Source organism: Strix uralensis, chromosome 2 (genome assembly GCF_047716275.1).
Source record: "Strix uralensis isolate ZFMK-TIS-50842 chromosome 2, bStrUra1, whole genome shotgun sequence".
Classification (NCBI taxonomy): Eukaryota; Metazoa; Chordata; class Aves; order Strigiformes; family Strigidae; genus Strix; species Strix uralensis.
This window is the reverse complement of record NC_133973.1, coordinates 48973420-49001313: the sequence shown is the minus strand read 5'-3', so window position 1 is coordinate 49001313 and position 27894 is coordinate 48973420. Positions and strand designations below refer to the sequence as shown.

At 39.6% G+C, this 27894-nt stretch overlaps 1 protein-coding gene and 1 long non-coding RNA gene across 3 annotated transcripts; one reads left to right on the top strand and one right to left on the bottom strand.

Moving 5' to 3' along the window:
• The first annotated feature begins 94 nt into the window (after window positions 1-94).
• Window positions 95-14835, top strand: EIF2S3 (eukaryotic translation initiation factor 2 subunit gamma). The gene is made up of 12 exons (XM_074858597.1): window positions 95-291; window positions 2602-2665; window positions 3162-3289; window positions 3411-3532; window positions 4920-5014; window positions 6253-6411; window positions 7678-7812; window positions 9209-9303; window positions 10210-10354; window positions 10782-10951; window positions 11916-12088; window positions 14320-14835. The coding sequence occupies exons 1-12, from the start codon at window positions 223-225 to the stop codon at window positions 14381-14383; spliced, it is 1419 nt and encodes a 472-aa protein (XP_074714698.1). The 5' UTR covers window positions 95-222; the 3' UTR covers window positions 14384-14835.
• Window positions 8638-27881, bottom strand: LOC141939247 (uncharacterized). 2 transcript variants are annotated; one of them, XR_012627522.1, is made up of 3 exons: window positions 27787-27881; window positions 13891-14037; window positions 8638-8768 (listed from the first exon to the last, which is right to left on the bottom strand). It is a non-coding gene; the product is annotated as an uncharacterized LOC141939247 (long non-coding RNA). The 2 variants fall into 2 exon arrangements; XR_012627521.1 differs by lacking the exon at window positions 27787-27881 and adding an exon at window positions 21253-21668.
• Between the last annotated feature and the right edge of the window lie 13 nt (window positions 27882-27894).

The window sequence follows — 27894 nt, the reverse complement described above, 5'->3', positions numbered from 1 at the left end:
CGACAGGGGTCCTTCCTGGGGCTGCCCCGTGGCGCGCCTGAGTCGCTACCGCCCCGCCGTGGGGCTGGCGGCGGCCCAGCGCCGCCCAGCGCGGCGAGTCCCCGAGCCGGGAGTCTGTCCCCCGGCCGGCGGGTGCTGGGCTGCTTGCCGGCGGCGGCGGTGCCGAGCGGAGCCGGGGGTCAGGCAGCCGCGCGAGCGTCCTCGCTTCCTCTTTGGGCCAAGATGGCGGGGGATGAGGCGGGAGTGACTCTGGGGCAGCCGCACCTCAGCCGGCAGGACCTCGCCACCTTGGTGAGACCCGCCCGCGGGGCGCCCGGGGGACGGGGGCAGGTGGCCGCGGGCAGGGGCGCTGAGGAGCGGCGGGCGCGGCCGGCAGGGCCGGGGCGGCCGGACGGGCCGTTGTGGGGGTGGGGGGGCGGCGCTCGGAGTCTGAGGGGATCCGTGCCTGCCTCCCGGCCCCGCCGCCGCCGCCCGTGGGGTCCGAGGGCGCGCGGAAGGCGGCGGTGCGCGTGGGGGCGAGTTGCAGCACGCCGGGGCTGAGGGAAGGGGTAGATGGAGGAGGTAAGCGCCGCGTAGAGCGGCGGCGCTGGGAGCAGGTTGGGCTGGTCGCGGCGGGTTTGGGTTGCCTGATGAGGCGCTTCGCTTGCTGGTGAGTCTGAGGCTCGGCGGGCTGGCGTCCCGGCTTTGCCAGTGAAGCTTTTCTGTGACAGTGGAGACGTGCAGTTTCCTCCTTGTAAGGGCTGTCTTGCTTAGTGGTATTAAAGGCTTTTGTCTCCGAAGTAGAACCATAAATTGGCCTTCTGTTTCCCCAGCGGGCTAGGTGGGTTGGTTGCCAGCCCTGTCTTGATTGGTCTACTGAGTAAACTTTCTTGACCACCAAGAAAATCAGTTGCAGTGATATCTGGCTGTGGTGGTCTTGCCTATTAAATGTTCCATGGGGGCTGTCTCACTTGTTACGCATACATGCAGACAAAACCAGTCGAAAAACCTGTTGCTGCCTCCATGGTGTTCATCAAACTAGAAGAGCTTATTTGTCTCTACAGTAATAATGTTCGGTAGTTTTGGGATTTGAGCAAAAGAAATCTTTTTGTGTTATAACTAAGCATGTTGATATTCATTAGTGAAGCATGTTAGTAATTTCAGAAAGTTTCTTTACATTCTTTCATTGTGCACCATGGCATTTGCCAGTCAGAAAGAGCACAGATAGGCTTAGTTGGGAGGTCAGTAGGTCTTTTAAGGCCTGTTCTCTGCCTTTTCAGTTGGCCCTTGAATGCTTACAATGGGCTGGAGCTTATAGCTGAACTTAGCCTTTTACCAGTCTTGAGGAAAAAACTGCGTGTGTGCATAATTGTCTCTTGATGACAGGATTCGCATCATGCTTACGTGCTTGTGACCCCTACTAGATGGTGCCATCTGCAGGTCATGTGCCAGTCGTTGACTTCACTGAGCGTAGTCATTTTAAGTTAGATATACAAGAAATATAAATTTAATTGCCTGCGTTAGGTGGACAAAACTTGTTTTGTATTGAACATGACCATCTTATTCATGTAATACTTGAGAACAGGATGAGTAAGCTTACGTTTTCACACAGATGTGTTTAAGTTTATTTGATTGTTATGCACAGAACTTGCATGTAACAGTGTAAACAATATATGATTTAATGTAAATTGATGTGTGTGTGTTATTTCTGTCTTAGCAAAATATTTATATCCAGTCCTGCACTGAGGACTCTTCTGGCATCATGAATCTTGCTTGAATTGAGCAGCTCATCCATCTGAATTCAGTGCAGGATGGAAATTAACTGTAAACAGTTTCAAAAATAGTACAGAGGAACATTTCAGTGGATTTCAACATTTGCCCAGTATTTGGACAAACAGCTTTAAAAAAACCAAAACATCTCTTTCAGAGTTGTATTTTTGACTATACTGAATGTATTTGTAACTGTTCTGGTTTGCCAGCTGCTGCCAGTAGGTTCATGCAACAGTCTACTTAGGACAGCAGAGTTTTTTTTCTGGTACCTAAAGTAGCAATAACAGTATTTGAGGAAAAAGTAGCCATTTAAAAAAACCAAAACTAAATCCATGGCACTAATGAAATCTCTGGACCTACTGACTCCAAAGTGTTAGTTCTAATTATATGTCGACTGTAATGGAAGCTTATACCAATTAAACAACTGATTAGTGACAAACCTTTGTTTTTAAAACATAGCTGCAGTTCACCATGTAGCCCATGGAAAGTTAATTTGAATTTGCCTGTTACGTGTAATTTAATTTTGGGGGTAGATAAGGAGGTTTTTTGTGTTAGAGCTTCTTCTGAGGTTTTTTGTTTTGTTTACTTCCATCTTTAACACCTTGCAGCCTATACCGATTTAAAATCAGTGCTTTGATTTGCAACCTATAGTGATTTACAGTCAGAATTTTGTTAGTTTTTTGTCTAATTTCACATGCTTTAAAAGACTGGAATGTGTATCTAGCATTATTTTAATAAGCTTGGTTGGATTTTGCTGAATAGAACTACTGGATAATTTTTAAGAAGATACATGTAGTGTTCTCTAAATATCTAGATACAGGATGAATAAATTCTAAAATCTCCCTCATACAGGATGTTACCAAGTTGACGCCTCTTTCACCAGAAGTCATCAGCAGACAAGCAACAATTAATATAGGTAAAAACAAATTTCTAAAAGAGGGGTGCGTTAATGTGACTCTGGTGCTCATGCAGTAGTGTATGGTACCTATGTGAGAACATTTTTAAGAAATTTTTACTGAGACAGTAAAATAGATACAGTGTTTTTATTATAAATTTTGTCAAGGTGCAGGAAGAGATTTGTCAAGCCCTTTTACCTTGAAAAGCACCAATTTTACTTCCAAGAACACTGTTGAATGAAGTGGGGAATAGTTACTAAAGCAAATTTTATTTGCTGTTAAAATTAAGCATTGACATGAGTTTCATGAAAATGCAAAGATCTGTCCATTGAGAGCTCAATTTAGGATTTTTTTTTTGTTTAAACAAAAATTATTACAAAATCCATACATGCTTCTGATGGGAGCTCTGCACTTACTGGCTACAGAGAATTTGGGATAATTAGGTGTTGATCATAATGGAACATTGCACAAAATTAACCAGTGGATTATTGACAAACATTTCCTTTTAAAATGTAGGTACAATTGGACATGTAGCCCATGGGAAGTCGACCGTAGTCAAAGCTATATCTGGAGTTCATACTGTCAGATTTAAAAATGAACTGGAAAGAAATATCACAATCAAGCTGGGTTATGCTAATGCAAAGGTGAGTTAGTACCATAAATCTAGCAAATATGTTGCTAATATATTTCAGATGGCTGTAAGCTTATAGGTAACTAACCCTTGATGAATTAAACTTTTTTTCAATTCTTAAAAATTACTTACAGATTTACAAGCTGGATGACCCAAGCTGTTCCCGGCCAGAGTGTTACCGATCATGTGGAAGTAGCACCCCAGATGAGTTCCCTACAGATATTCCTGGCACCAAAGGGAACTTTAAGCTAGTCAGGTAACTGCTGTAAAATGAATGGTATAAATTGTGTTTGCTTCTTTTTATGTAACTGAAAATAGTGAGGATTGAGCTGTAAGCTGAATGAATTTTTATGACAGACCACGTGTTCTTAGATGCTTGGCACCCCTGATCTAAGGCATTGCCTGAACTCCCTTGTCTTTATTAGTCATGATGCGCAGTCCATGGTAGAGCACAGGTGTGTCTTCTGTCCTTGGGTATTTGCAGGGCTCTGAAGTGAAATTTTTCAGCTATGTTAATATAAGTACATTTTAAAGCCACCAGAGAGAACTAATGTGGACCTCCCAAACTCATCTTTAAAATTTCTTTCTGGAGGGTGACCTTTGTTAAACTTTTTCCTTCTAGAGGCAGCAAAGTTTTCAGAGTTCTTAAAATGAATATATGAAAGCCTGATGCTTAATGTGAGATCAGGCCTCTAAGTGGAGGCCGGGTGTTCTTTATTTACTTAATTTCTGATAAAGTACAGCATGGTCATTATGCAAGCATAGTAACCACAGCAGTTGTTACCTGGGTCTTTACAATAATTGCTCAAATGAGAGTAGTCACAAAGACTGCTGTACAACAGGATTCCTAGTTCATGCTTACGTATAAAATACGTGTTGTGCTGTAATCACGCATTTCCTTCCTTTCCTCAGATTCCCAGTAGAGCACTTGTTCTGACAGTAACTTCTGTTGGAGTGTGACAGTCATGCAGCCATTGTTAAACCATTGGTTAAAAGCTTTGAATTCTTTATCTTACTGTTTATTTGCTTATAGTAGATTTTTAACATTGTCAGTGAAGCAGCAAATTAGTCCCTTGCTTTTTGGTGGCCTGTTACCAGGAAACAAGGATTTTTTTCCGAATAGTTTCAGGCAAGAATGTAGTGAATGGTCTATTACAGTCTGCACAATAAAATCATAAGGTTGGAACTGAAAGCTGTAACACTGTTTCTGTAGATAAATCTTTGAAGTGAAGTGCAATTATAACCGTGTAATTAAAGATGCATAACTTTCTGAAATTGGAGAATGGAAGATGTCTTCTAATAGAGCTAAGAAAAATCCTGTGGTGTGTTTGTTGGGGATTTTTTGTTTTGTTTTATTCTGGTGCATTGAAATGTAGTCTAATTTACAAGTAATTTTGTGAAATAATAAAGCAGTACCTAATATGGATATATTGTATCAAAACTCAGACTGTTCAGTAGTCTTTGTGTTCTTCTAGAGTTTTTTTGAAAATATTTTTAAGGTATTACTTCCCAACATCTGTCTTGAAACGTTTGTTTATTTTAAAGATGCTTTTAACTTTTGTGTGTGTGTAGCCACTCACATAAATCAGAGAAATTGTTGATAATTGGCTTTTGGACTTATTTTTAATCTTCTTCCACGGCAGGCACGTCTCTTTTGTGGATTGTCCTGGCCATGATATTTTGATGGCTACTATGTTAAACGGTGCAGCAGTAATGGATGCAGCTTTACTGTTGATAGGTAATGATTGCTACATACAAGCAGAGTTCTATTTTTTAATATCATGAAGCAACTTTATATGGGTTTTAAAATTTAGTGGGGTGAGCTATTAAAACAAGTGAATGCTTTTGAGATGTGTTTAAGAAAATAACATGATGAAAATGTACCCTAACAAGCTGGTTTTTTTAGACATCGGTATACATACTCATTCATCTGGTAGCTGGCCCAATTGAAAGATGATTAGTTAGATAAAATTAAACCTTGTAGTGAGTGGTATAGTACTATAAAGTTTATGTCATTTTATGGAAATAGATTAGCTACAGGTACATTCTGAGTTTCTGTTAAGCTTCAGTTTGCTTTAAATCAGTTTGTTTTGCTGTACAGGAGAGTCCACAAACATCAGTACAAACGGTAAACCCAGATGAGTACGGCCAAAATGAAAGTACAGATTTATCTTGATGCTGACAGTTTTTGTTCTGATTTACAACCAACAGGAAGTAAAACTCATTTCTGTATGTCTATAGAACAATACAGTGCTCTTCAGTGATAAATAGTAATTACCTTACCTAGATGGGGCATGTCAACAAACAAGACAAACAGCTTCAGATATTGTAGTTTAAATACTCTGAGACAGCTGGTGAGCTGTCATTCCTTCTGCTTGTTTAGATTTAGAAAGTGTGATAGACCAAACTTCAAGTGAGACTAATCACCATAATGGCACATCAGGCCAAAGCTGGCTTCTTGGATGACTGAAATCCAAACCATACTGATAACTGCCCTATTCACAGACTTGATATATTTATTGTCTGTTACAGAATTTGGGGATCTTGGCATTTTTATGGCTTTAGTGATAAGAAAATGCCTTAGAATTTTAAGATACTTCTTGAAAGCTGTGTTGTCCTTTATGCTACAGTCAGTACTGAGACATCTGAAGACCTAGAGGATGGAGTAAGTCAAGTAGACACAAATTAGCTGTCCGTATCTTTGGAAATTTTAGATGTGTGCTTCTACTGGGAGCAAGCAGAATGGGGGAACCACTCTGGCAACCTCTCATCTGTCATGTATTGTGTGGATGCTACAGCCAGCTGTTCTGGGGAAGAGTAGGTGCTTATTAATTTGGATGCTTAACATGTAGCTTACTGAGAGGCAATTGTTTTTTTTTTTTTAATAAAGATACAATGGAAAGTAGATGTCCTAACCGTAGAAGTTTTGCCTACGTTTATAGTTTCTATATTGCAGTCACTTTTTTTTTCTTTCAGCTGGTAATGAGTCATGCCCTCAACCCCAGACCTCAGAACATCTAGCTGCTATAGAAATCATGAAACTGAAACACATTTTGATTCTACAGAATAAGATTGATTTGGTGAAGGAGAGCCAGGCTAAAGAACAGTATGAACAGATTCTTGCATTTGTACAAGGTAAGTTTTCAACAGCAGAAATCCAGTTAGTGGTGGAAATTCTTCAGTGTTGGGACACGGACACAGTGGGTTTATACATCTATAGAAAAGCTTCTCTTACTTAGACAATGCTGATGTACATAGTCTGTTCATCTGAAAAATAGACCACTGAGTTGTACTTCTTGCCAGTTTCAGACTGCTTACATACAATAGTGTTAAGGCTGTTGGTCAGAGCTGTTGATGTAAAACTAATAGCAATAGCTCTTATGTAGTAGCTTTCACTGAATTTGTGTCTTTTTCTTGGTATTGTTTCTTTGGTAGAGATTGTACTGTGATTTTACTGCAGTGCAGGAGTGAACAAAGCAGTACTTTAGAGGCACCTTGTAGGTATAAATGTGTTAGTTTCTTTTAGCTAATCACAAAAGATTGGTCTTTCATCTCTCTCAGTAAGTCCAGTTCAGGCAGTGTTGTCCTACTCTGTCCATAAAGTTCTGCTCAACTTCAGTCTAGTGCTTTGAGTTTCATCTTTCCCAGGAGCTTCCACTGTTTTCCCTGCTTATCTGCTTTAGCTGGGGTATTCGAAAAGCTGCAGAGCTAGATTGTCACCATCAAAAGCAGCCAGTGGGTCTGTCTTTTTGTTTTTTTAAGTTCAGAATCGTTGCCTTGATAGGCTGTTCATAACAGCTATGTCAGTGGCTTGATGTATGAATTTGGAGTTTGAGAACTGGAGTTACCACAAAAAACATAGCTATAGTTACCAAGACTTGTTAAATATTAATAGTTTTAACTAAATGCATCCTTCCATAAAATCAGGGTTTTTCTAAAATATGTATCTGTTGCAAAACTTAGAAAACATAGATCATTAAATTGATAGGAATTTTAGTTTGTCAGAATGAAATCTGACTCTAAAATTAATATTGATGTGTTAAATACCAAGATATCTGATCTCTGAGGAAATTATCTTAAATTTCTGATCAGTAGGAAGTGAATTCTCCCTTAGAGGGGAAGATTGTCTTGCACAATGTCCAGAGAGCAACTCTTCAGTACACAATTATGCAAAGGCAACGTGAGGGTTGTTTCAGAATGTCTCGAAAAGTAGGTCTGGCTGGTTTGAGCTAAAATACTGAAGGAAAGCATAAATGCTCTGGTACTGCTTTGCAAAATACAGATAAAATGCACCTTGAAATTCATTAGTATTTTTAACAATGACAGAACACTTGATCATATTGCTGTAAATACTACATTAAGGCTTAATGTTGAACTTGATTAAACAAAATCTTGTTTTAGGTACAGTTGCAGAAGGAGCTCCAATAATTCCAATCTCAGCACAGTTGAAATACAACATTGAGGTAGTTTGCGAGTATATAGTGAAGAAAATTCCAGTCCCTTTGCGAGACTTTACATCTGAACCAAGGCTTATTGGTATGTAAATGCTTAAGTCTGGGCTTTGGCAGCTAACCATTTACTACATGTATCTCCACTTAAAATAACATGTTGCTGAAGGCTCTAAAAAGAGGTAGGTTTAAAAGGAACATTTAGTGCACTCTTACTTTAAAAGTTACATATTTTTGGAGAGCTGTATTTGTAATTAATTGCTGTAGTTAAATCTGTCTGAGGTAACTGCTGGGTTTTGTGTTTATGCTACGTGTATGACAGCACTAAAATGCAATAAAGATCAGAAATTTATCTGTGTCTAAAAACATTCTTTCAGTTGCTATGAATTTAAATTTGATTTAACAAAGTACTGATAGACTGTTTGTCGGAGTCGTCATTAGCTGGGGTCCTTATTTCTCCGTGCGGGAACAGGAACGACACAACACCAATGTGATGATCAGATCGTCCATCTTTATTTTTCCAATCCTGGTTACATTTATATTCTACTAAGTTCCGTACACGCACTCATCTATCTTCTAATAGGCTACAGGTCATCTACACGCGCTGTTCACGTGCCTCTACAAGCATTTGCATTGGTTAATTGCAATTAGCACGTAAAGCCCAAAACTTGCCAAAAACTCCCTTGTCTCATACCCTGTTTTGCTCAGACTTCTGTGCTTTTGCTGACCACAGGTGTTTCTCACTTATCTGCTATCTTGTGTGTTTTTGCCAGCCTTATTTTGCTGGCCTTGTCTTCGTCCTTGCATTCTTCTGCCTGCACTAACTTTCCCCCAGAGCGGCCCAGACTCCTACAACTGTTGAATTTCAAAATTAAATTATTTCCATGAAAATCTTACAGGTCGCCTGGTTAGATTTTCTGTCAGTCTCCTATCTCCTGGATATAGTTGTCAAAGTTTCAGATCTTGTTCAGCGTATTATGAAATCCAGTTCCACTACAATGAATCCATTTGTTTGCTCTTTTTTCCCCATAAAACATAGGAGACCTACAAAACATGTTCAGAATGCGTAAAAATTGACCATGTTAAAACAAGGTTACAGTATTTGCTATGACTACATTAAAACAAGGTTCCAGTATTCACAGTCAACGTGAATGTTGAAGGAGTTTTGTAATATAATTGATCATTCCTTTCTTATTCAGATACTGATCTTTAACTTAATTTCTGCTATACATAAACAGTTTAAAAAAACATTTCTGTATATGAGCAGCTTAAATGTTTTTGAGAACAAAATCGACTATATACTTAAAAATTTGGAATAAAATGTTCATCATATTTTAGTATTCTTCCTGAATTACATTTTTGTAATATTTATAAATATGTGTATACCTTCATAAGCGTAGGGAAGCAGTCAAAGTTGCTGAAGACACTAATTCTTTAAAAATGTGAACTTAAATGTAAACCTGGTTATGGTCTATTCTTTTCAGTAATTAGATCTTTTGATGTCAACAAGCCTGGCTGTGAAGTTGATGACCTTAAGGGAGGTGTAGCTGGTGGCAGTATTCTAAAGGGTGTTTTAAAGGTAACCTTCTCCCTTTCTTGACTGGAGATTTGTAATGATAATAATGAGCAGAGTTTTTCCATGCTTAGTACAAAACTAATCTATATAATCAAATTTTTTTATTAACTAATCCCTTATCCCTTCTGTCTGTGCTTCAATTTTACTTTCCTGTTTCAAAATACCAGAACAAGAAACACTGATTTTTTTTTTTTATTTTTAAAATACATTTTTGTTACTGTCGTCTTAAGTTTTGCTAATAATGATACTGATATCATTGCTTACAAGAATTGAGGGAGCTATTTTTTTTCTGTTCTACCACTTCTACTTGGGGGAAGAGGGGAGCAACAGAATTTGAAAGTACCTTGGTCGTGTGTGTGGGTTCCCACAGGTCCCACTTCCCCATCTAAGTATTCTGTATGTTTTGATATTTTGTTTTGCTTGTGGGATATTATCAATAGGTGGAAACTTTAAAAGTTGCTCAGCTAGACTGGGAAGCAAACTACAGCTTTGAACATTTATACGTCTTGCATTTTCTTTATCTTGCAGTTTATTGATGCTGATCAGTTACGCTAATCAAATTAACTCAATTTTTCTCAGTGCTGTAGCACTTCTAAATGAAATGTTTAATTTTTAAAAATGACTAAAATTTAAATGCTGGAATTACCTCTCCTAAAGATCCCTTGCTAAAGCAGTTTTACAAATTGTATTGAAAAAAAAATCAATTGTTACATTGGCTATAAGATTCAGAGCTTTCACTATTGTTCAATTTTCAGTGCAACAGAAGTCCTGGAAGTTCTACGGTAGCCCAGAACCAAGGACTTGTATAAATAGTAGGTCTTGGGAGAAGTAGGTCTTATCTGTGACTAGTGGTTAGCTTTATGTTCCTGTGAAACAACGAGCTAATCACTTTTTCACTTTTGTAATTAGGTCGGCCAGGAAATTGAGGTCCGGCCTGGTATTGTGTCCAAGGACAGTGAAGGAAAACTCATGTGTAAGCCAATCTTTTCCAAAATTGTGTCACTCTTTGCCGAACACAATGATCTACAATATGCTGCTCCAGGAGGTCTTATAGGTAAGAATATTCTCTTATGAAAAGATTTATTTCTTCATGCTTGTTAAAAGCACTTGGTTTCATTCAGCAATTAATTCCACTGTAGTAAACAAAAAGGCTATGAACAATTTCAAATAATTCATATCTGGAGACACAACATAGGTGTGAAAATTAGATGTTTAATAAATAAATAATTTTCCCGAATGTCACTGGCCAACGCAGATCAACTTGTGTTGTTAATTGTACTGGCTTTAACAGTAGAATATTTCTTCATCTGTTTAGACAGAGCTCACAGTCTTGCTGACATTCTGAAAGTGCTGTCCAGGTAACAGGGAATTCCCAGTACATTCTCATTTTGTTGTTTTTAGATCTCCTTCAAATATTTTCATATGTAAATGTGACAGGTACCTTTCAGTTACTCCTTGTGACTTTCCTTGTGTGTTTGTAGGTGTTGGAACTAAGATTGATCCAACTTTGTGTCGGGCTGACCGAATGGTAGGCCAAGTTCTTGGTGCAGTTGGAGCACTGCCAGAAATATTTACAGAGCTAGAAATTTCCTATTTCTTGCTGAGACGACTATTGGGTGTGCGCACTGAAGGAGACAAGAAAGCTGCGAAGGTCTGTACCCCTTTTTTGTTTTTCCTGAGTTGTCTTCTTGTGTTAAGTTTTACTAGTATATACATCTTTTGATCTTAGGTAGTAATTTTGTCCCTCTGTTCATATATGCTTGTCACTGCTTATTTAATATTATAGAAGAATGCTTTTCAGAGAAGTAGGAGTTTATATCAGAGTAAAGTAGCATAAAGGATTTGTGTCCTGAAGCTAGGTATTCTTCCAAACATACTCATAGTTTTCCTTTGCTATCAGTCTATTCATTTGTGCAGTAATTAGTCTTATACACACACTGTTCTACCTCCTATTTACGTGCTTTCTGTAGATTCTCTCTCTGAAGAACTTTTTAAAGCTCAGTGTTTTTGAAACACTGTAGTTGAAAAGAAACTGAACTTGATGCACGACAGTCTCGTGTTCCATGGTCCATTCTACACAAATCTAACTAAAAGATCATAGTTTTCCCTGTTAGGATTAAAATCTGTAAACTGCTTCATGCAACACGGTTTAGTGCTTCAGTGCTCTCTTTATCCTGTGGAATGAATTACATTTTGAGAAATCATTTTATTGTATGTAGGCATAAGGGAAATGAGAATATCCAGATTATTTAAAAGAATGGTATAACATTCCAGTTTGTAGCAATATCTGAGACACTTTATCCTTTTAATACAGTATGTGCAATCATTAGTATGTTTTATAGGAAATGTAGAGAAGTCCCAAGAAAGTATCTCATACCAAGAACCTGCAGTACTACCTGCACAACATATTTACGTATTTGTCCTTTCATATATGAACTTTATTCACTGGCACTGTTGTGCATGGTTTGTGCATGGGGATATTTATAGGTTTTGCATTTCTCTTTTTTTTTTTTTTTTTTTTTTGTGGCAGGTAGGTGACAAGATCTCAGTATTGTCTGGGGTATTTTTTTAAATACTAAAGCTTAAGTTTCAGAGTTTTTCATGTCTGTCTTCAGGTGCAAAAATTATCGAAGAATGAAGTTTTAATGGTAAACATAGGATCCTTATCTACTGGAGGGAGAGTCAGTGCAGTAAAGGCTGATTTGGGGAAGATTGTGCTAACTAACCCAGTATGCACAGAAGTGGGAGAAAAAATTGCTCTGAGTCGAAGAGTTGAGAAACACTGGCGGTAAGTCGATGCTAAATTGGTAGAATACCTGGATGTTACATTGTTAACAAAAAAACCATGGATTAGATTTTGTTCCAGAATAGGTAAGTATGTCTGTTTAAAAAAAATACCTCTGGATTTTCCTAACACGTTGACACCATTGTTGTGGAATGCTTCATTTTGTTGCTAGCCTCTTTCTTTAAAGAAGCATTACAATTGGGTAGATACCTATTAGTTAACAGACAAGGAAACATCTGAGGTTCATGGTTTGTTGCCAGAACTGCCATACTGTAAATTGAGCTAATAGTAGCCAGTCTTGGCAGAGCGGTTTGGAAATTCTAGTAGTGTTAAGCCAAAGCCTGTCTTTAATACACACCTGAGTCAGTGGTGTTCTACCTGTGGAGCTGTATGTGATTTCTAGCACAATCTTGAAGTAATAGCAGGGGAATGGAGGAAGGACATTCTAAGGTTCAAGTATTTTATATGCTATGAACAGAGAGGAAAGGAAAATGTATCAACTGGATTGACCCATTCAGATTACAAATATAGAATGTCTGACTGCACAGAGGCTGAAAATGATGCGTAGAATTGGTTGATGTTCATTTTCATCTTCATGCCATACTTCTTAGATGATTACACGTACTGTACCTGTTATGTGTTCCATAAGACTACATGAGTGTCATAAGAACATAAGGGCATTTAGATTCATTGACCCTGCACAGCTCTTGTAGTATAAGGGAGCATAGCCATTTTTGCAAGAAGTCTCTACTGTAAGGAAAAGAACCAAGCTTTAAATATCCATGGATGCATGCTTCTTTTTCAGATCAACAAGAAAGTGTAGATGAGAATTGAGTGCTTGCTGTCTCAGAGCTAGCTGACAAATTAGGGAAGAAGGAAAAAGATAACATGTCTTGAACAGGAGGAAAAAAAAGGACAGGACCCAAATTAAGTCGGGGAAAGCAGAAGGAAGAGGAGAAACTATATTGAGAACGATGGGGTTTTTTTATGAGCTGTAGACTGATAGCCTGTGCAAATTTTAATGTGAATTTTGTTGCTTCTGTAGATTACCTCCCACTTGAAAAACATGATCAGATTTTGCCAAAAAGCCCACTTGTCTCTGGATTATGGGGTGAGCAAGTAGTGGCAGCCTGCTATAAAGATCCTGTTATTACAAAGTTTCTTTGTATGCTGTATTAAAAGGACAGAGAGGCAACATGAGGAAACTGAAAGTTGAGAAAAGGGAAAGGAGTCAAACCGGGAAGAGCAGCATAATAAAATTGAATTGGAGTAAAGATAACATACGGTTGGTACTGTCAGAAAGATCTTGTAGCCTGAGGCAATGGAGTACTGAAAAGGTAGAAGGAAGCAAGAAAGCAAGAGATGAAAAGGAGGTATAAAATAGAAAGTAAATATATGGAGGCATAGAGGATAAACAGCAAATGGCCAAGCAAACAGGATACACTCATGATTCCAAGGAACAACGGATTCAACGGTGAACTAGTTACAACCTATGGATATGGTCCTGAAAAGTGGGAAGTGCTGGGCTAATATACTGCAGTTCTTTTTTGGTGTTTAGAGACAAGCTCTACTGCTTAGCAAATTAAATTGCAATGCACATATGGTTTCTGTGTATCTCCTTGCCAGAAATTGGAAATGTTTTAAAGATGGTTGTATTAATAACATGGACTGCCTGCTGACTGTAGAAATGGACATAATCTTAATTTCTTTTTAAAAGCATATTTTTCTGAGGCAACGGTGGCCTACAAAAGGGGCCTTAATTTTACTGAATATAAGTAGTATAACTTATCTGAGAGTTGAGTTACCTTTATAGATTACATGTTCATTGAGAGTTACAGCTGTTTATAATCCTACTGTCATCTTGTCTGGATTTTCCCATTTCTTTTTGAAAGTAGTGCAGCACTTCAGGCGTAGGTGAAAGAGAACGAGCTGTGAATAGATTTACAGTCCACCTGTACAACATCAGTTAGAATACTTTCAGATTTTTAGTTTACTGTTCAAAGGTACATTCTTAGCTGCTTACAAACATACACATGTTCTCTGTCCTTCATCCTTTTTTATTCTGTGTTTCCACTAACCAGTCTTAGATCTTGTAGGATGTTTTGGGTGGGAGACAAGTGGAGAAAATTCAAAATGTGAGAACTGAAGGCATAAGAATGACAGAAGGATGTCGATTTATCCAGGATATTTCTAACTACTATTAAAAGCAATATAAACTGTTTTTCTTTTTGCAGTTTAATTGGTTGGGGCCAAATCAGAAGAGGAGTGACAATCAAGCCAACCGTTGATGATGACTGAAGAACAAAAGAGTGCTTCATTTTTAAAGATGAAGTGCCTATTTCTATTTTGGAGGGGGTATATTTTCACAATGGAATTGGAAGCTGTGCAAACAGTGTCTTTGTTGTATGGCTGTCCTTGTACGTTTTACTGAATTTTACCCTCTTACTAAAATACTAGTCACTATCACCATTAAAAGTGTAAAAGAATTGGCGTAGAAGTGGGTTTAATTATCCACATTTTAGTAGAAATGAATTGTACATGTCTCATGGCATGTCTAATTTATGTTATTTTGTGTTTCAGACATATCTGTTTAATATCAGTCAAGCCAGCCCCAGTGTAACACACAAACCATAAATCTGGTATCAAAATAAAATATTGCTTATTTTCATTAATTCATACAGTTTTTCTGAGTAACAAAAGACTGCAGTGATTGTTCAACCAGTACAAGAATTAAAAGCAAAAAAACCAAACTCTTCTGGAAGACTAGTACCCTTTCTGCACATCTTGTTTTGTTTAGACAGCTGATTACAGCAAAAACTTTCTTCCTTAGTGTGTATGGTTCTGCCTTCAGGATTCTAGCTGTATTACACTTTGTAATTAGGATGGCAGTGTTGACTGACTTAAATTTGTCACTTCCAGTATTACAACAAGCTTTGGTTAAACCCCCAAAGGAAAACTACAAGTAAACTGGATCTGAACTGGCAGTACTGTTTTTTACCTTATTTTAGAATGGATTTATGAAAAGAATGTGATTAATTTGAAACGTAGCTGTTTGTCATCGTGGAACTCTGTGTGGGTGACCTGGGAGCTCTTCTACAGTAGGAGTAAACTGCTAATTACAAAGTTACATTGAGCAAATACCAGCTATGGTCTTGAACTGTAAAATGTCTGGAAGAGGCTGTAGAAGGGAATGATTTCAAGGGATGGAATTCAGAATGAGATGAGGAAAAAGGTGTAAAAACAATTCTGCTTATCTAGCTTGTATCACACTCCTTAAGAGAAAACATAATGTAATAGATTTAGCGTAGGGTACTAATACTTTCATCCATTTAGTTTTAACTTCTTCATTTGTACTAATGTACATAGATCTAGGTATTTTATATATAGTGGACTATTTAGCAAGTCATGTTACTTTCCATATTTTTATACAAAGTACTGTGTTCATTTTGAAAGTCTGGTTTCAGTTGTATTTAGTATCTTCAAGGGCATTCTAAAGGTAGATACCATTTCACTCATCAAAATGGATTTTGATGAAGCAGCTTGAGTTTTGTTCCTGGTTTTGCATTGTATTTTGTGTTCCCTTATTCCACCTACATTCCTGTACTCAATTTCTCCATTTGTAAAGTACTTCTACCTCGGATGGTGTTGAGAGTAAATACATTAATTTTTGTACAGTGCTTCTCCTTTTTAAAAGAGAGGGAGACATCTATAGTTCTTCCTGATTATCCTAGCACTTGACCAGTATACAATCATTTTTAAATGAGTCTGTTTCAAAGACTGTATCTTCCAGGCTTTGAAGGCTCATTTCTGTGACTGAATTCTAGGAACTTACATTTTACCTAGTTTGGGAGCATGAGGGTGCACACAAGAGAGAAAGTAAGCTACTGCAGAGCACGAGGATGACAGTCCACCACTGGAATGAGATCTAGTCCAAGGAGTTCTTTGTAAATGCACTGAATCTGTGGGTCTAATGATACAGAAATGCTGAAATGCTTCTGAGGAACTGGTGAAGCACCCACAGGCGTTTTTAGACATCCAGATATTTTGGAGATTGGGCCTTATCTCTTGATCTACAATTTAAAAAATAAAACTGTCATAATCTTTCCAAAACACTTCATGTACTCCTTCACTTGGGTAGGTAATAAATGGAAGGTACTAGTATCATCCTAGTGCTAGGATTAGTAGCCAGCCTTACCTCCTTCCAGCTAAATAGCCATAGGTCATTATTTAATTTATTCATCTAAAACATAATTTGGTACTGCTGTAGATGATAGCGGATTTATTAGGTAGGGCTGTGTTATCAGTAACACTAAGAAATGCTTTATGAAAGTGTCTTGTTGCCTCTGAAGTATTAAGTAATATTTTGTTTTTCTGATGGTGTGCACAGGAACTGGTGGGAGCTAGAGAGAGAATAGAGGCAATGAAGTGCCAGCGTAGTGGATTTTGCTTCTGGCCCATTCTTACATCAGTCTGCTTTCACAGTCGTTCCCAGCCTGGGCTGGGGTTTTTTTAACAGCTGCAACTGTCTCCCAAGGCAGTTTGTTGTATTCTAAACTGTTCTCCACTTCCTTCTGACGGTGGACTTGGGTTCATTATTTGTGCACGTATGCTGTGTCATGCAGAAAAAAGTTGCGTAAGAGTGGGGCAGTTGTTGCAGAATAGCGTGTCTGGCCCTGATCCTTTGTAAGCAAAGAAGGAAGGTTAGGAGCATGTATAGGTAGTGTGAGGTGTCAGCTATGATATACATATGACATAAACAGCGAGTTACATATCCTATCACACTGTGGCGGTGGGGGGAAGGTGTAAAGTGTGAAGTTCTTTTTTGCCACCGAAGTGTTACATTTCCTCTAACTGGAAAGCTTTGACTCTGCTGTCATGAGTGAAGAATAACAGGAACATTTTGAGGCTTTGATGAACACATGAAGCACATGACTGCAGCATCGGAGAGCCAAGTGTGAACAGTGTTAAGTGTAAATATATTATGTGCTCATGTGTCTGTATCCACCCACACTGCGTTCACTGAATTGTGATACTGAGATTTAGATGAATGACTAGAGACTGTGTAAAACTAAGGAAGTTGAAAATTACTTAGTTTTTTCTTGGCCAGGATGAAGATAGTAACAGATGACTTGTAAGCTCTCTCAGTTTACCAAGGACTCGTTTGAGAGTGATTTTCTTTTCTTTTTTACCGTTCGTAAGTCAAATTTCACTACCTGAATGTGCAGTTGCATTTCAAATAGGTTGGCTAGCTAGGGCACGTGTGTGGAGTTTGCAGCTACATGTGCCACATTCTGGAGCGGTAGCTGGGTAGAGCTGGGCATCTGAGATGGCACCAGTACCTACACTTAGGGAACTGAATCCCTTCCAATAATTTGTCAGGACTTGGTAACTGGTTTTAGGAGGGTGCTAGTATAGTTGTACCTCTTCACTATGGGGAGGGAGGTGTATCACTGCAGTAAATGTTTTTCAAAATACTTCTGGTATCTAAGAAACCTACCAGACCAGTGTAAATTAACTGAACTGCTACGAGGTTTGGTTTTGTTCTTATCAACCTGTGGTTGGTTCTGTATTAAAACTAGTAAGAGACACTAGCTGTCATTCCAAGGAGTTCTTGCTGGTTAGTTCAAATTAAACAAGCTACTTAAGATCCTGAGTTCTCCATTATGTTTATCCATATCACAAATACTGTAGTGCCCTGCAAACCACTCACAGTTAAAATTCAGGTCGGTTACCTAGTTTAAGTGTAAGAAATTCAATTTTAAGGAAGCAGAGGTAGACAAAACTGCAAGTAGTTCTTTACTTTAGCTTTTTGTAAATGCCAGTGGGGTGACTGCTGCTTCACTTGATTTTATGCATGGAAATGAGGTTATTCATAAAAGTGGATGCTAGTTTCCTATTGTTTCTGATGGAACTGAAGTCAAGTTTAAAACCATAGAAACTAGGGGAGGAAAGAGTAGCTGCTCTCCAAGGTCGGTGTGCAAGCCCTGACCTTGAGTAGCTCTCCAGCACTGTGCTGTATATCTGAGCCTTTGTGGCTACAGGTTGCCCAGAAGCAGTTTTTCCATTGAAGATAGCCCTCTGGGGTTTTTTTTTTAATGTTTCTGCTTCCCATTCTGATTTAAACCTTATTAATTAACCTTATTAATGGTGCAAAACATTTTTTAAGAGAGTGGAAATGCCCTATTCCAGACATCAAGGGTCATGTATCTCATTCGCGGCGAGGACTCGCACCTCTCTTCCACATCAGCGTAGAATGCTGAAGTGCTTGTCACTCCAGGTACTGCGGGTGGATTTTAATCCTCTGTATGTACACGCTTCATGGCATGGGACTTGCAACAACTGTTGGGATACTACAGGGATTTGGAGGACCAGTGTTCAGAACTGTGATTCTAATTCATTCTGTGTGGAAACTATATTTACTCCAAAGGGGAGTAAACGCCCACAGAAGAGCTTGATTCAGTTTATTTCTCTTTCCTTTCTTCCTACCCTTTCTCCCACTAGTTCTCTCAGTGAAAATGAAAGGTAAAAGTGACCCCTTTGCTGCCCATCCTTACTTGTACAGAAGGTCTCATTGTTTTATAGACTAGCATCGAGTTACTAACAGTGACAAAAGACATAGAAGTGTCTTCCCAGTGCCTTGTTCCAAGTTCTCTTCAATCCAGATCTCGCTGCACAACAGGCAAGAAAATCACCCGCTACCTTAAATTTGCCATAAAGAAAAATGTAGGAAAAATGCATTTACTGGAATCTTTAAAATGAAGGTCAGTCACCTTCTACAGAAACATGAACCTGCTAAAATAGAAAGGTCAGATTAATGACAACTGTGGTCATACAGCTGTTTTAAAGGAGCAGAAGTCTTGAGTTGACGCTTGAACCTATCCTGCTCTTGGATACCTGTTGTATTGGCTCTAGTGCTTGTACAGATGTGCGGTGAATCAGGAGGGGATGGTTGTTTTTTTTTTTTTTTAGAAATGAAATGAGAGATGCAGATAAAAGAGTCTTGGATTTAAAATGAAGTTTCTGCCATAAAGTTTCAGGTGATAGGGAATATGAGAAATTCTATTTTGCTTTCCCCAGGTAGAAAATCATGTTTTCTCAGATACCTAACATAATTTAAAACTTTGTGTATGACTTTTCACTCTGTCTCCATTAAACTAATACTACATCCCAGCCTGTGTGCATGTATCAGTTCTCTAGATCTATTAATTCACGCTGATAATGCAGTTCAAGCCAGAATATTATAACTGTAATATTGTAATTCCAAGTAGTAAAAATGCAAGTGAATGATGGATGAAATAAACCTAAAACATCTCCGGTTTTCCTTCCCCCAAATTCTGGCAGTTTCCCCTGCTTCATTATTTTTAAGAATTATTCTGGTGATCTGATGAAAGAACAGAGGCACGGCTGAGAGTATGTATGGAGTATCTGCATTTTGGTTGGTTGTATAACAAGGAGCGTTTTATGAAGAGAACATTTCCTGCTGTGGTGGTGCTGCTGCTGTTTACACCTTAGGCTGGCTTTCAAAGCACTGGTTTCTCGAAAATGTGGGGAGAGTCATCTTAATTTCATATTGAAGTTTTCTCTAAGGCATTAATACATATATACTTATGTTTCTTACACTGTTGCATATAAATAACACCACCTTACTAGAAAAAGATCAGTGAATAGCTGTGCAGAAACTAGATAGAGTAATTCTGTGATGCGGACAAGAGATAAAGCTAAGAACTTACACTTTGCATGATGCTTATTGAGGTTCGTTCTTTGAAGAAACAGCTACAGAACACTGAGAAAGATTAAAAGTCTCAAAAGGATGGGTAGGCTTAGACTCAACAGAAATATAGGATGATGTTTTATTTTGTTGCACTGTATACTTTAAAAAGGTTTTAGGAAGACTTGATTTGTAATCATACCTATAAAGGCAAAAAGATATTGCTTCTTTAACCGCCTTGGCTCTAACATACAAGACTAGTTCCTAAAAGGAAAAGTTTAAGCTCTACATAATCACCAGAGCCCTGTGGTTATATACTGATGTACAAAGTTTGTTGTTGTAGGAGTTAAATATACCTAATGGTGGAGTGGGTAGCTATTCGGGTGAGAGGACAGTTTTGTGGTTAATTTTCAAAGACGACTGTTCTCCCAGTGTCTTATGGGCAACTCCGTTAAACTAGTCAAAATAAAATGTGTTGGGGGAAAAAAATGAGGGTGATTAGCGGTTCTGCTAGTTTAACAGTCGGTACATTAGTTTCTGTCTCGCCCTGTTTTCCTGGTTGAAGCACTGGGTGGTTTTGAAGAGTGTAAAAGGGAAGGAGGTTTGACCTATCATACAGTATTTTGTACTGGCTCAAGTTGAACTAAAGCATTGTTAAAGGATACAATGCTGACTGAAAACATTGCTGTGCCAGGCTGCGTTACTTCAATATTTAAGAAGGCAGCATGATGTAATATGTCATGCTGCTTTAATACAAATAAGTCGGTATCTTGTGCAATGGTACAAAGTTAAGGCACTGTGTCAGTAATTATTTCTGAGACTTCAGTATGCATTTGGGAAATGCCATTTCCAGCCAAATCTCAGATTTTGTTCTGAAGGGGTGAAGCATCCATTTTCCATCGACATCTTTGCTGATTTTGTTCTAGTATATACAAAATCCAAAAGCATTTTAAAATCGGTTTTGTTGCACTAGTTTTGTAGCACTTTCACGAGTTTCTTCTAGCTCACTGCTGGAAAAGGAGTTTCTACTGTTTTTCCATGCTGAGTCATCTCGGTATTGGCTTTGGTATCGCCCACACGAAAGATTTAAACTTCTGCCCTGGTCCCGTTCACGAGCTGACTTCCCATCAGTGCGTCCGCCAGCACAGTGCCCCGGCTACGCACACCCCTGCCCTTCGGGGACACTTCTTGCTGCAAGGCTGGGGCTCAACACTCACAAAGCTCCAAACTGCTGCCCTCCCTTAATGATAACAGTAACAACGACGGCAACGTTGCGCAGATTGCTGGTTTCCAGACCCTGTCACCTCCTGACCACACGATGGCGCCTGTGCATGCATGATGTAGGCAGTTGCCTTTTTACTGCAATCCCCAGACTCTATGAACACTGCTTGTCATTCATCACTTCTCCCGTTCCCATAATTATTTTAGCACAGCTGCTTAATAGCTGATGTTCACCTACCGTGATGCTAAAATTACGAATGTATTGTGGCTTCATGTTGCTGCTCTTGTTTCTGTAAAGCTACATCTATATGTGCCCATCTAATTTTCTGTAAGTCTCCAGTCCATCTTAGTGGCATAGTAAAAGTGCTTTGTTTCACATCCCAGGTAGAATAAACATTTTTTTGAGAGGTTTTGGTATTCAGTGAGCGATATCTCAGCTGTGGCAGTCAAAAACTGTAAGTGATACAAATATGTGAATAAGTTCTCCTCTTTCTTACCTTGAAAGGATGAAAACCCAAGCAAACAAACAAGTCTCCTAACATGGGCAGTGTGCAACAAAGAAGGAATAGGCAAGAGAATTTTGGTGCCAAGGAACAGGCATCTTATCAAAGGAATTATCTCAAATATTTAAATACATATTTTTCAATGTCTTTTATAAAATACAAGGAACTAGAACACCATGCTCAAGCATGGATGAAAACTGTTCAGGTATTTTAGTAGAAATAATGTTAATATGTATTGTATTATTTGTGTTGAGGAAGGCTTCATTAAGAAATTGCAGGGTATGCATTTATAAAACACCAACCTTTCAGTACAAGCAGTTGCTTTCTAAAGCCTGATAAACTTTTTGTAATATTTCAGTACATTTGAAAAAAAAACCCATAAGATTCACAAAATAGGTCTCATGTTCCACAATCCTAAGGATTCAAATGAATTGCGGCAACAGCTCTCCTTTATTGCCTGTGGACATTTGTAAAAAATCTAACATACTAGACAGGATTCATTATGTTATTTAGAAAGCCTCTTGTTATTTAGAAAGCCTCTTCCCCTGCCAAACATTATACAATTCTATGTTATTTCAGTTTATTTAGTTTACAATGAAGACCTGAAAAGGATTTTCTCCTGCAAATGTGCCTTAAAGCTCTCTGATTCATTTTTCTTCCTGTTTTTTGCTTAATCATGTATCCAACTATGTAATCTATTATGAATCCCCAAATATTTCATTTGCAACATAGTCCTAACTACTACACATACAGAATTAAATTGCAGCTTTTGTGAGTTTTCATTAAAGAAGCTTTTTTTTACCTCAGTGACTAGCACTGGTCATACAGAAGTAGAATACTTTTTCTTTTGTAATTTTTCCTAGCTACAGCCAAAATGCTGTTGATAACATAAAGTTTGGCAGCAAGTATTTTTCTTTCTTTAAATTGTCTCCCATTTATTCCTTTGGCAGTAATTGTATACAACTTAATCCTTTATAAATCTAATGTGGACCCATAACTTTCACCAAAAAAAGGTATGAGAGTGTAATTAGTCCTTCCACAGCAATTGCAAGCATTCATGTATTCTCCATATGGTTTTGACATCTTGCCTAGTTGTCTGATAATATGTGTGTTAAACATGCTGAGCCAGCAAATGCTGGTACAGCCCTGCAAACCATGTACCTGTATGCTTTAGGCACACAAATTGTCCTCTTAACACCAGTAGGACCATCATGCACTTTAAGGTAAGCTTGTGCTTTAAGTGTTTTGGAAACCGTGATCTTAAATTACTTCCATTTTCCTGAAGGCCTAATTCTTCCTTTACATTACTTGCTACTTCATGCTGTTGCTATTCTACCAATTTGCGTGTTCATGCTGGGAATTTATTTTTGCAGTTAAAACTTCCTATTTATCTTTGAAAGTATTTTGAGCTTTACGGGAAACTGTCTGTTTTGACACATAATGTCACAGAAAAGTGGACTTTCGGTACTTACCAGTGTAACCTGGAAGCTTATGGACTGTTTGAAAGCTGCTTCACTATAAGCAGATCAAAAACTCCTATCATTTTAAGTAGAGCGTGGACTCCACATCTCAAGTCATGTGATGACAGAGAGAGATGAGGGGCTTCTTCAGAGAACCCTTTACTTTTAGAAGTTTAAATTTGTGCTTTGCTCCATTCTTAATTTGAGACCTGTTGGTCCAATCCTGTATAACATGTATTTTTATGTAAAGATTAGAAAATAAATTGCTCATATCTGTGCCAGCGGAACTCCATTTTCAGTTTTCTGCAGGATCTCTAACTTGAGGGTTTCACAGTAGCCTTGTGGCTCACACAGAGCACAGTTAATGTAGCTATGGAAGAGTTTTGCTGGAAGGAGAGCAAGTAACATAGCTTTGAACCAACAAATGCAACCCTAAAAATCAGTGCTGGCCTTACTGCTACTCTAGAAGCAAATTTTGTTCCTATTAAAGTCTCACTGAAGAGAGGGTTTGTCCCTCAATGTAATGGTTTGTTTTGTAATGCCCTGCTGTCTTGTTAAACTATTTATTAGAGAAACAGGGAGGGGCTGGCACAGTCCTATTTCAAAATACAGTGCTTATGTAGTCATTGAAGCAGATAGCCCTCAGGGCCATCTACGACTTTATTAGCCAAGAAGAGAAGATAGAAATACCTTTTAACTCTTTGAATCTTCTCTAGCTTTTTCTTTTCCAACGTCTGTCAGTGCTGACTTCCAGCAACGTATTGGGTTGAATATTTACTAGTCCTTTTACTTTTTTTACATGTACTCACCAACAACTCTTGAGGTGGTATCTTTGATTCATGGACAAACAAGGCAAATGAAATGTGAGCTTACAGAATTATAGGGTAAATCTTGGATTTTTTTTTTTTTTTTATCTTTCTCCCCTTAAAACAGTAAGAGTTTAAACTAAGAGGATGTTATTTGAAATTGTAGAATAAATAATTAACCTCCCTACCCAATTAAAAATTCCTTTAAGCTTGCACAGCACTTAATAAGGAAGTGCTGGAAATAAAATTGCCTATGAAACCCTACCTTTAACAACTAAGTATTAAGAAGTCTACTGAATATTTGTAAAGCAAGATATTTCAAAGATTTTAATGCAGTCAAATAACTTGACAGTTGTGCAGAGGATGCCAGGGACCCCTGCTCAACACAAGGACCAGCCTGCTGTTTAAATGAAAGATCTTTTCTCAATTTTTTTTCTTTCTTTAACTTTTAAATTTAAAAAAAACCCTCTTTTTCTTTTTAACAAGGGCAAATAATCTGCATTTTAATCTCAGGCAGCTGAAAAAACTCTGTCTGGAATCTTCCCAAAAATATTCAGTTTGAGGCCAACACCCCTTATGGAAAATTTCAGACTTGTGAAAGCTGGCAGTTTTATGAGCAACTAAAAACCTGTATCATGCAAAATGTCAGAGAGCTTCAAAATAAGCACATTGCTAATATAAAATCTCAAAGGGGAAGAGGGTCTTTGCTCACAAGCTCGCAGGGCTCACTGACCAAGCTTTAAACTAGACTTGAAGGGGAAGGGGGATAATATCAGGCTTCTCCATGACAAGCTGTGGGATGACATGTCAAGGTTAGAGGGATGGGGTGCTAGCGAGGGCCCTCAGCCTGTTGCTCTGAGATGTGCTGGCTACACTGCAGCACACTTGAAGTCTTACGGAGACGAGACAAGGGCTCCTGAGGTAATAGGAGCCAACGGGGAAACACCAGTGAAATACCTCAAAGGAATTAAGGGGTGTTCCTCTAAGAAGGTGACATGGCTGACAGCCCAGCTGAAGTGCCTCTACACCAAGGCACACAGCATGGGCAACAAACAGGAGGAGCTGGAAGCCACTGTGCTTCTAGAAAGCTATGACCTAGTTGCCATTACTGAAACTTGGTGGGATGAATCCCACGACTGGAGTGTGGCTATTGATGGCTACAGGCTGTTCAGAAGGGACAGGTGAGGAAGGAGGGGAGAAGGCATTGCCCTCTACATCAAGAAATGGATAGAGTGTGAAGAGCTGTCTCTGAAGAACAGCCACAAGCAGGTTGAAAGGTAATGGGTAAGAATCAGAGACCAAGGCAACAAAGGGAGTCTTGTGGTTGGTTGCCCAATCAAGGGGAGTCTACTGACACAGCGTTCTTACTGCAGCTGCAGGAGGCATCACACTCGCAGGCTCTTGTCCTGCTGGAGGACTTCAACCACCTCAACATCAGCTGGAAAAGCAGCACAGCAAGCTATAGGCAATCCAGGAGACTCCTGGAATGCATTGAGGATAACTTCTTAAGTCAGGTAATAGCCCTACCAGAGGGGATGTGATACCGGACCTGTTGGTCATCAAGGCAAGTGAACTAATCAGGACTGGAGGCTGCCTGGGCCGCTGTGGTCATGCACTGGTGGATTTTACAGTCCTGAGGGCTATGGGTCAGGCAAAGAGTAAAGTCAGGACCCTGAATTTTAGGAAAGCAAAATTCCAGTTCTCTAAGGAATTAGTCAATAGGACCCTCTGGGAAACTGCCCTCAGGGACAAGGGAGCAGAAAGGAGCTGGCAGATCTTCAAGGACACTTTCCATAGAGGGCAAGAACTCTTGATCCCCAGGTGTAAGAAATCAGGAAAGGAAGGCAATAGACCGGCATGGCTGAGTCGAGATCTACTGGTCTAACTAGAGGGCAAGAAGAAATGCACAGGCAGTGGAAGCAGGGACAGGTATCCTGGGAAGAGTGTAGGGATGTGCCTGGTTGTGCAGGGATGGGGTCATGAAGACCAAGGTGCAGCTGAAGCTGAACTTGGCAAGGGATGCAAAGAATAATAAAAAGGGCTTCTACAGCTATGTTAGCCAGAAAAGGATGGTCAAAGAAAGCATATGCCCTCTGATGAACAAGATTGGCAAACTGGTAACAACAGATGAGGAAAAGGCTGAGGTACTCAACTTTTTTGCCTCAGTCTTCAACGGCAATCTCTCTTCCCACACCTCTCGAGTGGATGGACTGCAAGACAGGGACTAGGGGAGGAAAGTCTCTCCCACTGTAAGAGGGACATCAGGTTTGTGATCACCTGAGGAACCTGAACATACGTAAGTCTATGGGACCTGAAGAGATGCATCCCAGAGACCTGAGGGAATTGGCTGATGTAGTTGCCAAGACACTCTTCATGATATTTGAAAAGTCATGGCAGACAGGTGAAGTCCCTGGTGAGAGGAAAAAAGGAAACATTGCACCCATTTTTAAAAAAGGTAGAAAGGAGGACCCTGGGAAATACTGACCTGTTAGCCTCACCTCTGTGCCTGGGAAGATCATGGAACAGATCCTGCTAGAAGCTATGCTAAGGCACATGGAGGACAGGGAGGATATTTGAGACAGCCAGCATGACTTCACCAAAGGCAAGTCCTGTCTGACCAACCTAGTGGCTTTCTATGATGGAGTGACTACAGTAGGACACAAGGGAAGAGCTACGGATATTGTCTATCAGGACTTTTGTAAGGTCTCTGACATGGTCCCCCACGACATCCTTCTCTAAATTGGAGAGATATGGATTTGATGGGTGGACTGTTCAGTGGATGAGGAATTGGTTGGATGGTCCCATCCAGAGGGTAGTGGTCAATGGCTCAATGTCTAGATGGAGATCAGTGACAAGTGGTGTCTCTCAGGGGTTCATACTGGGACCAGTACTGTTTAATACCTTCATCAATGACATAAACAGTGGGACCAAGTGCACCCTCAGCAAGCATGCTGATGACACCAAGCTGAGTGGTGTGGTTGACACAGCTGAGAGACAGGATGCCATCCAGAGGGTCCTGGACAAGCTCAAGAAGTGGGTCCATGTGAACCTCATGAGGTTCAACAAGGCGAAGTGCAAGGTCCTGCACCTGGGTCAGGGAAACCCCTGGTATCAATACAGGCTGGGGGATGAAGGGATTGAGAGCAGCCCTGTCGAGGATTTGGGGGTACTGGTGGATGAAAAGCTTGACATGAGCCAGCAATGTGCACTCACAGCCTAGAAAGCCAGCCATATTCTGAGCTGCATCAAAAGAAACGTGGCCAGCAGGTTGACTGAGGTGATTCTCCCCCTCTACTCTGCTCTTGTGAGACACCACCTGGAGTACTGTGTCCAGCTCTGGGGTCCTCAGGACAGGAAGGACATGGACCTGTTGGAGTGGGCCCAGAGGAGGGCCACAAAAATGACCAGAGGGCTGGAACCCTCTTCAATGAGGAAAGGCTGAGAGAGTTGGGGTTGTTCAGCCTGGAGAAGAGAAGGCTCCAGGGAATCCTTATTGCAGCCTTTCAATACTTAAAGGGGGCTTATAAGAAAGATGGGGACAGACTTTTTAGTAGGGCCTGTTGTGATAGGGTGAGGGGTAATGGATTTAAACTAAAAGAGGGCAGACTCAAACTACATATAAGGAAGAAATTTTTTATGATGAGGGTGGTGAAACATTGGAACAGGTTGCCCAGAGGTGGCAGATGCCCCATCCCTGGAAACATTCAAGGCCACGTTGGACCGGGCTCTGAGCAACCTGATCTAGTTGAAGATGCCCACTGCAGGCCGGGGTTGAAGTAGATGACCTTTAAAGGTCCCTTCCAACCCAAACTATTCTGTGATTCTGTGATTCTAAACAGAGAAGTTATCCGAGAGATACACAGCTGTAGAGATTTCATATTTGCCTTACAATATTTTCACTGATTTAAACCTGTTAGGTCAGTTCAAACCTATTGACTTTGTATACCACCACAAAACAGACTATAAATATCTGGGCCTTCTTCCCATCTTTCTCTATAACTACCTTGCGGAGCACAGCCCAGGCAGATCAAACACAAGGCCTTTGCATTCCTCTTCTGCATTCAAATACGCTGGGAGGCGTTCTTTACACTGGACACAGTTCTCTAAAATG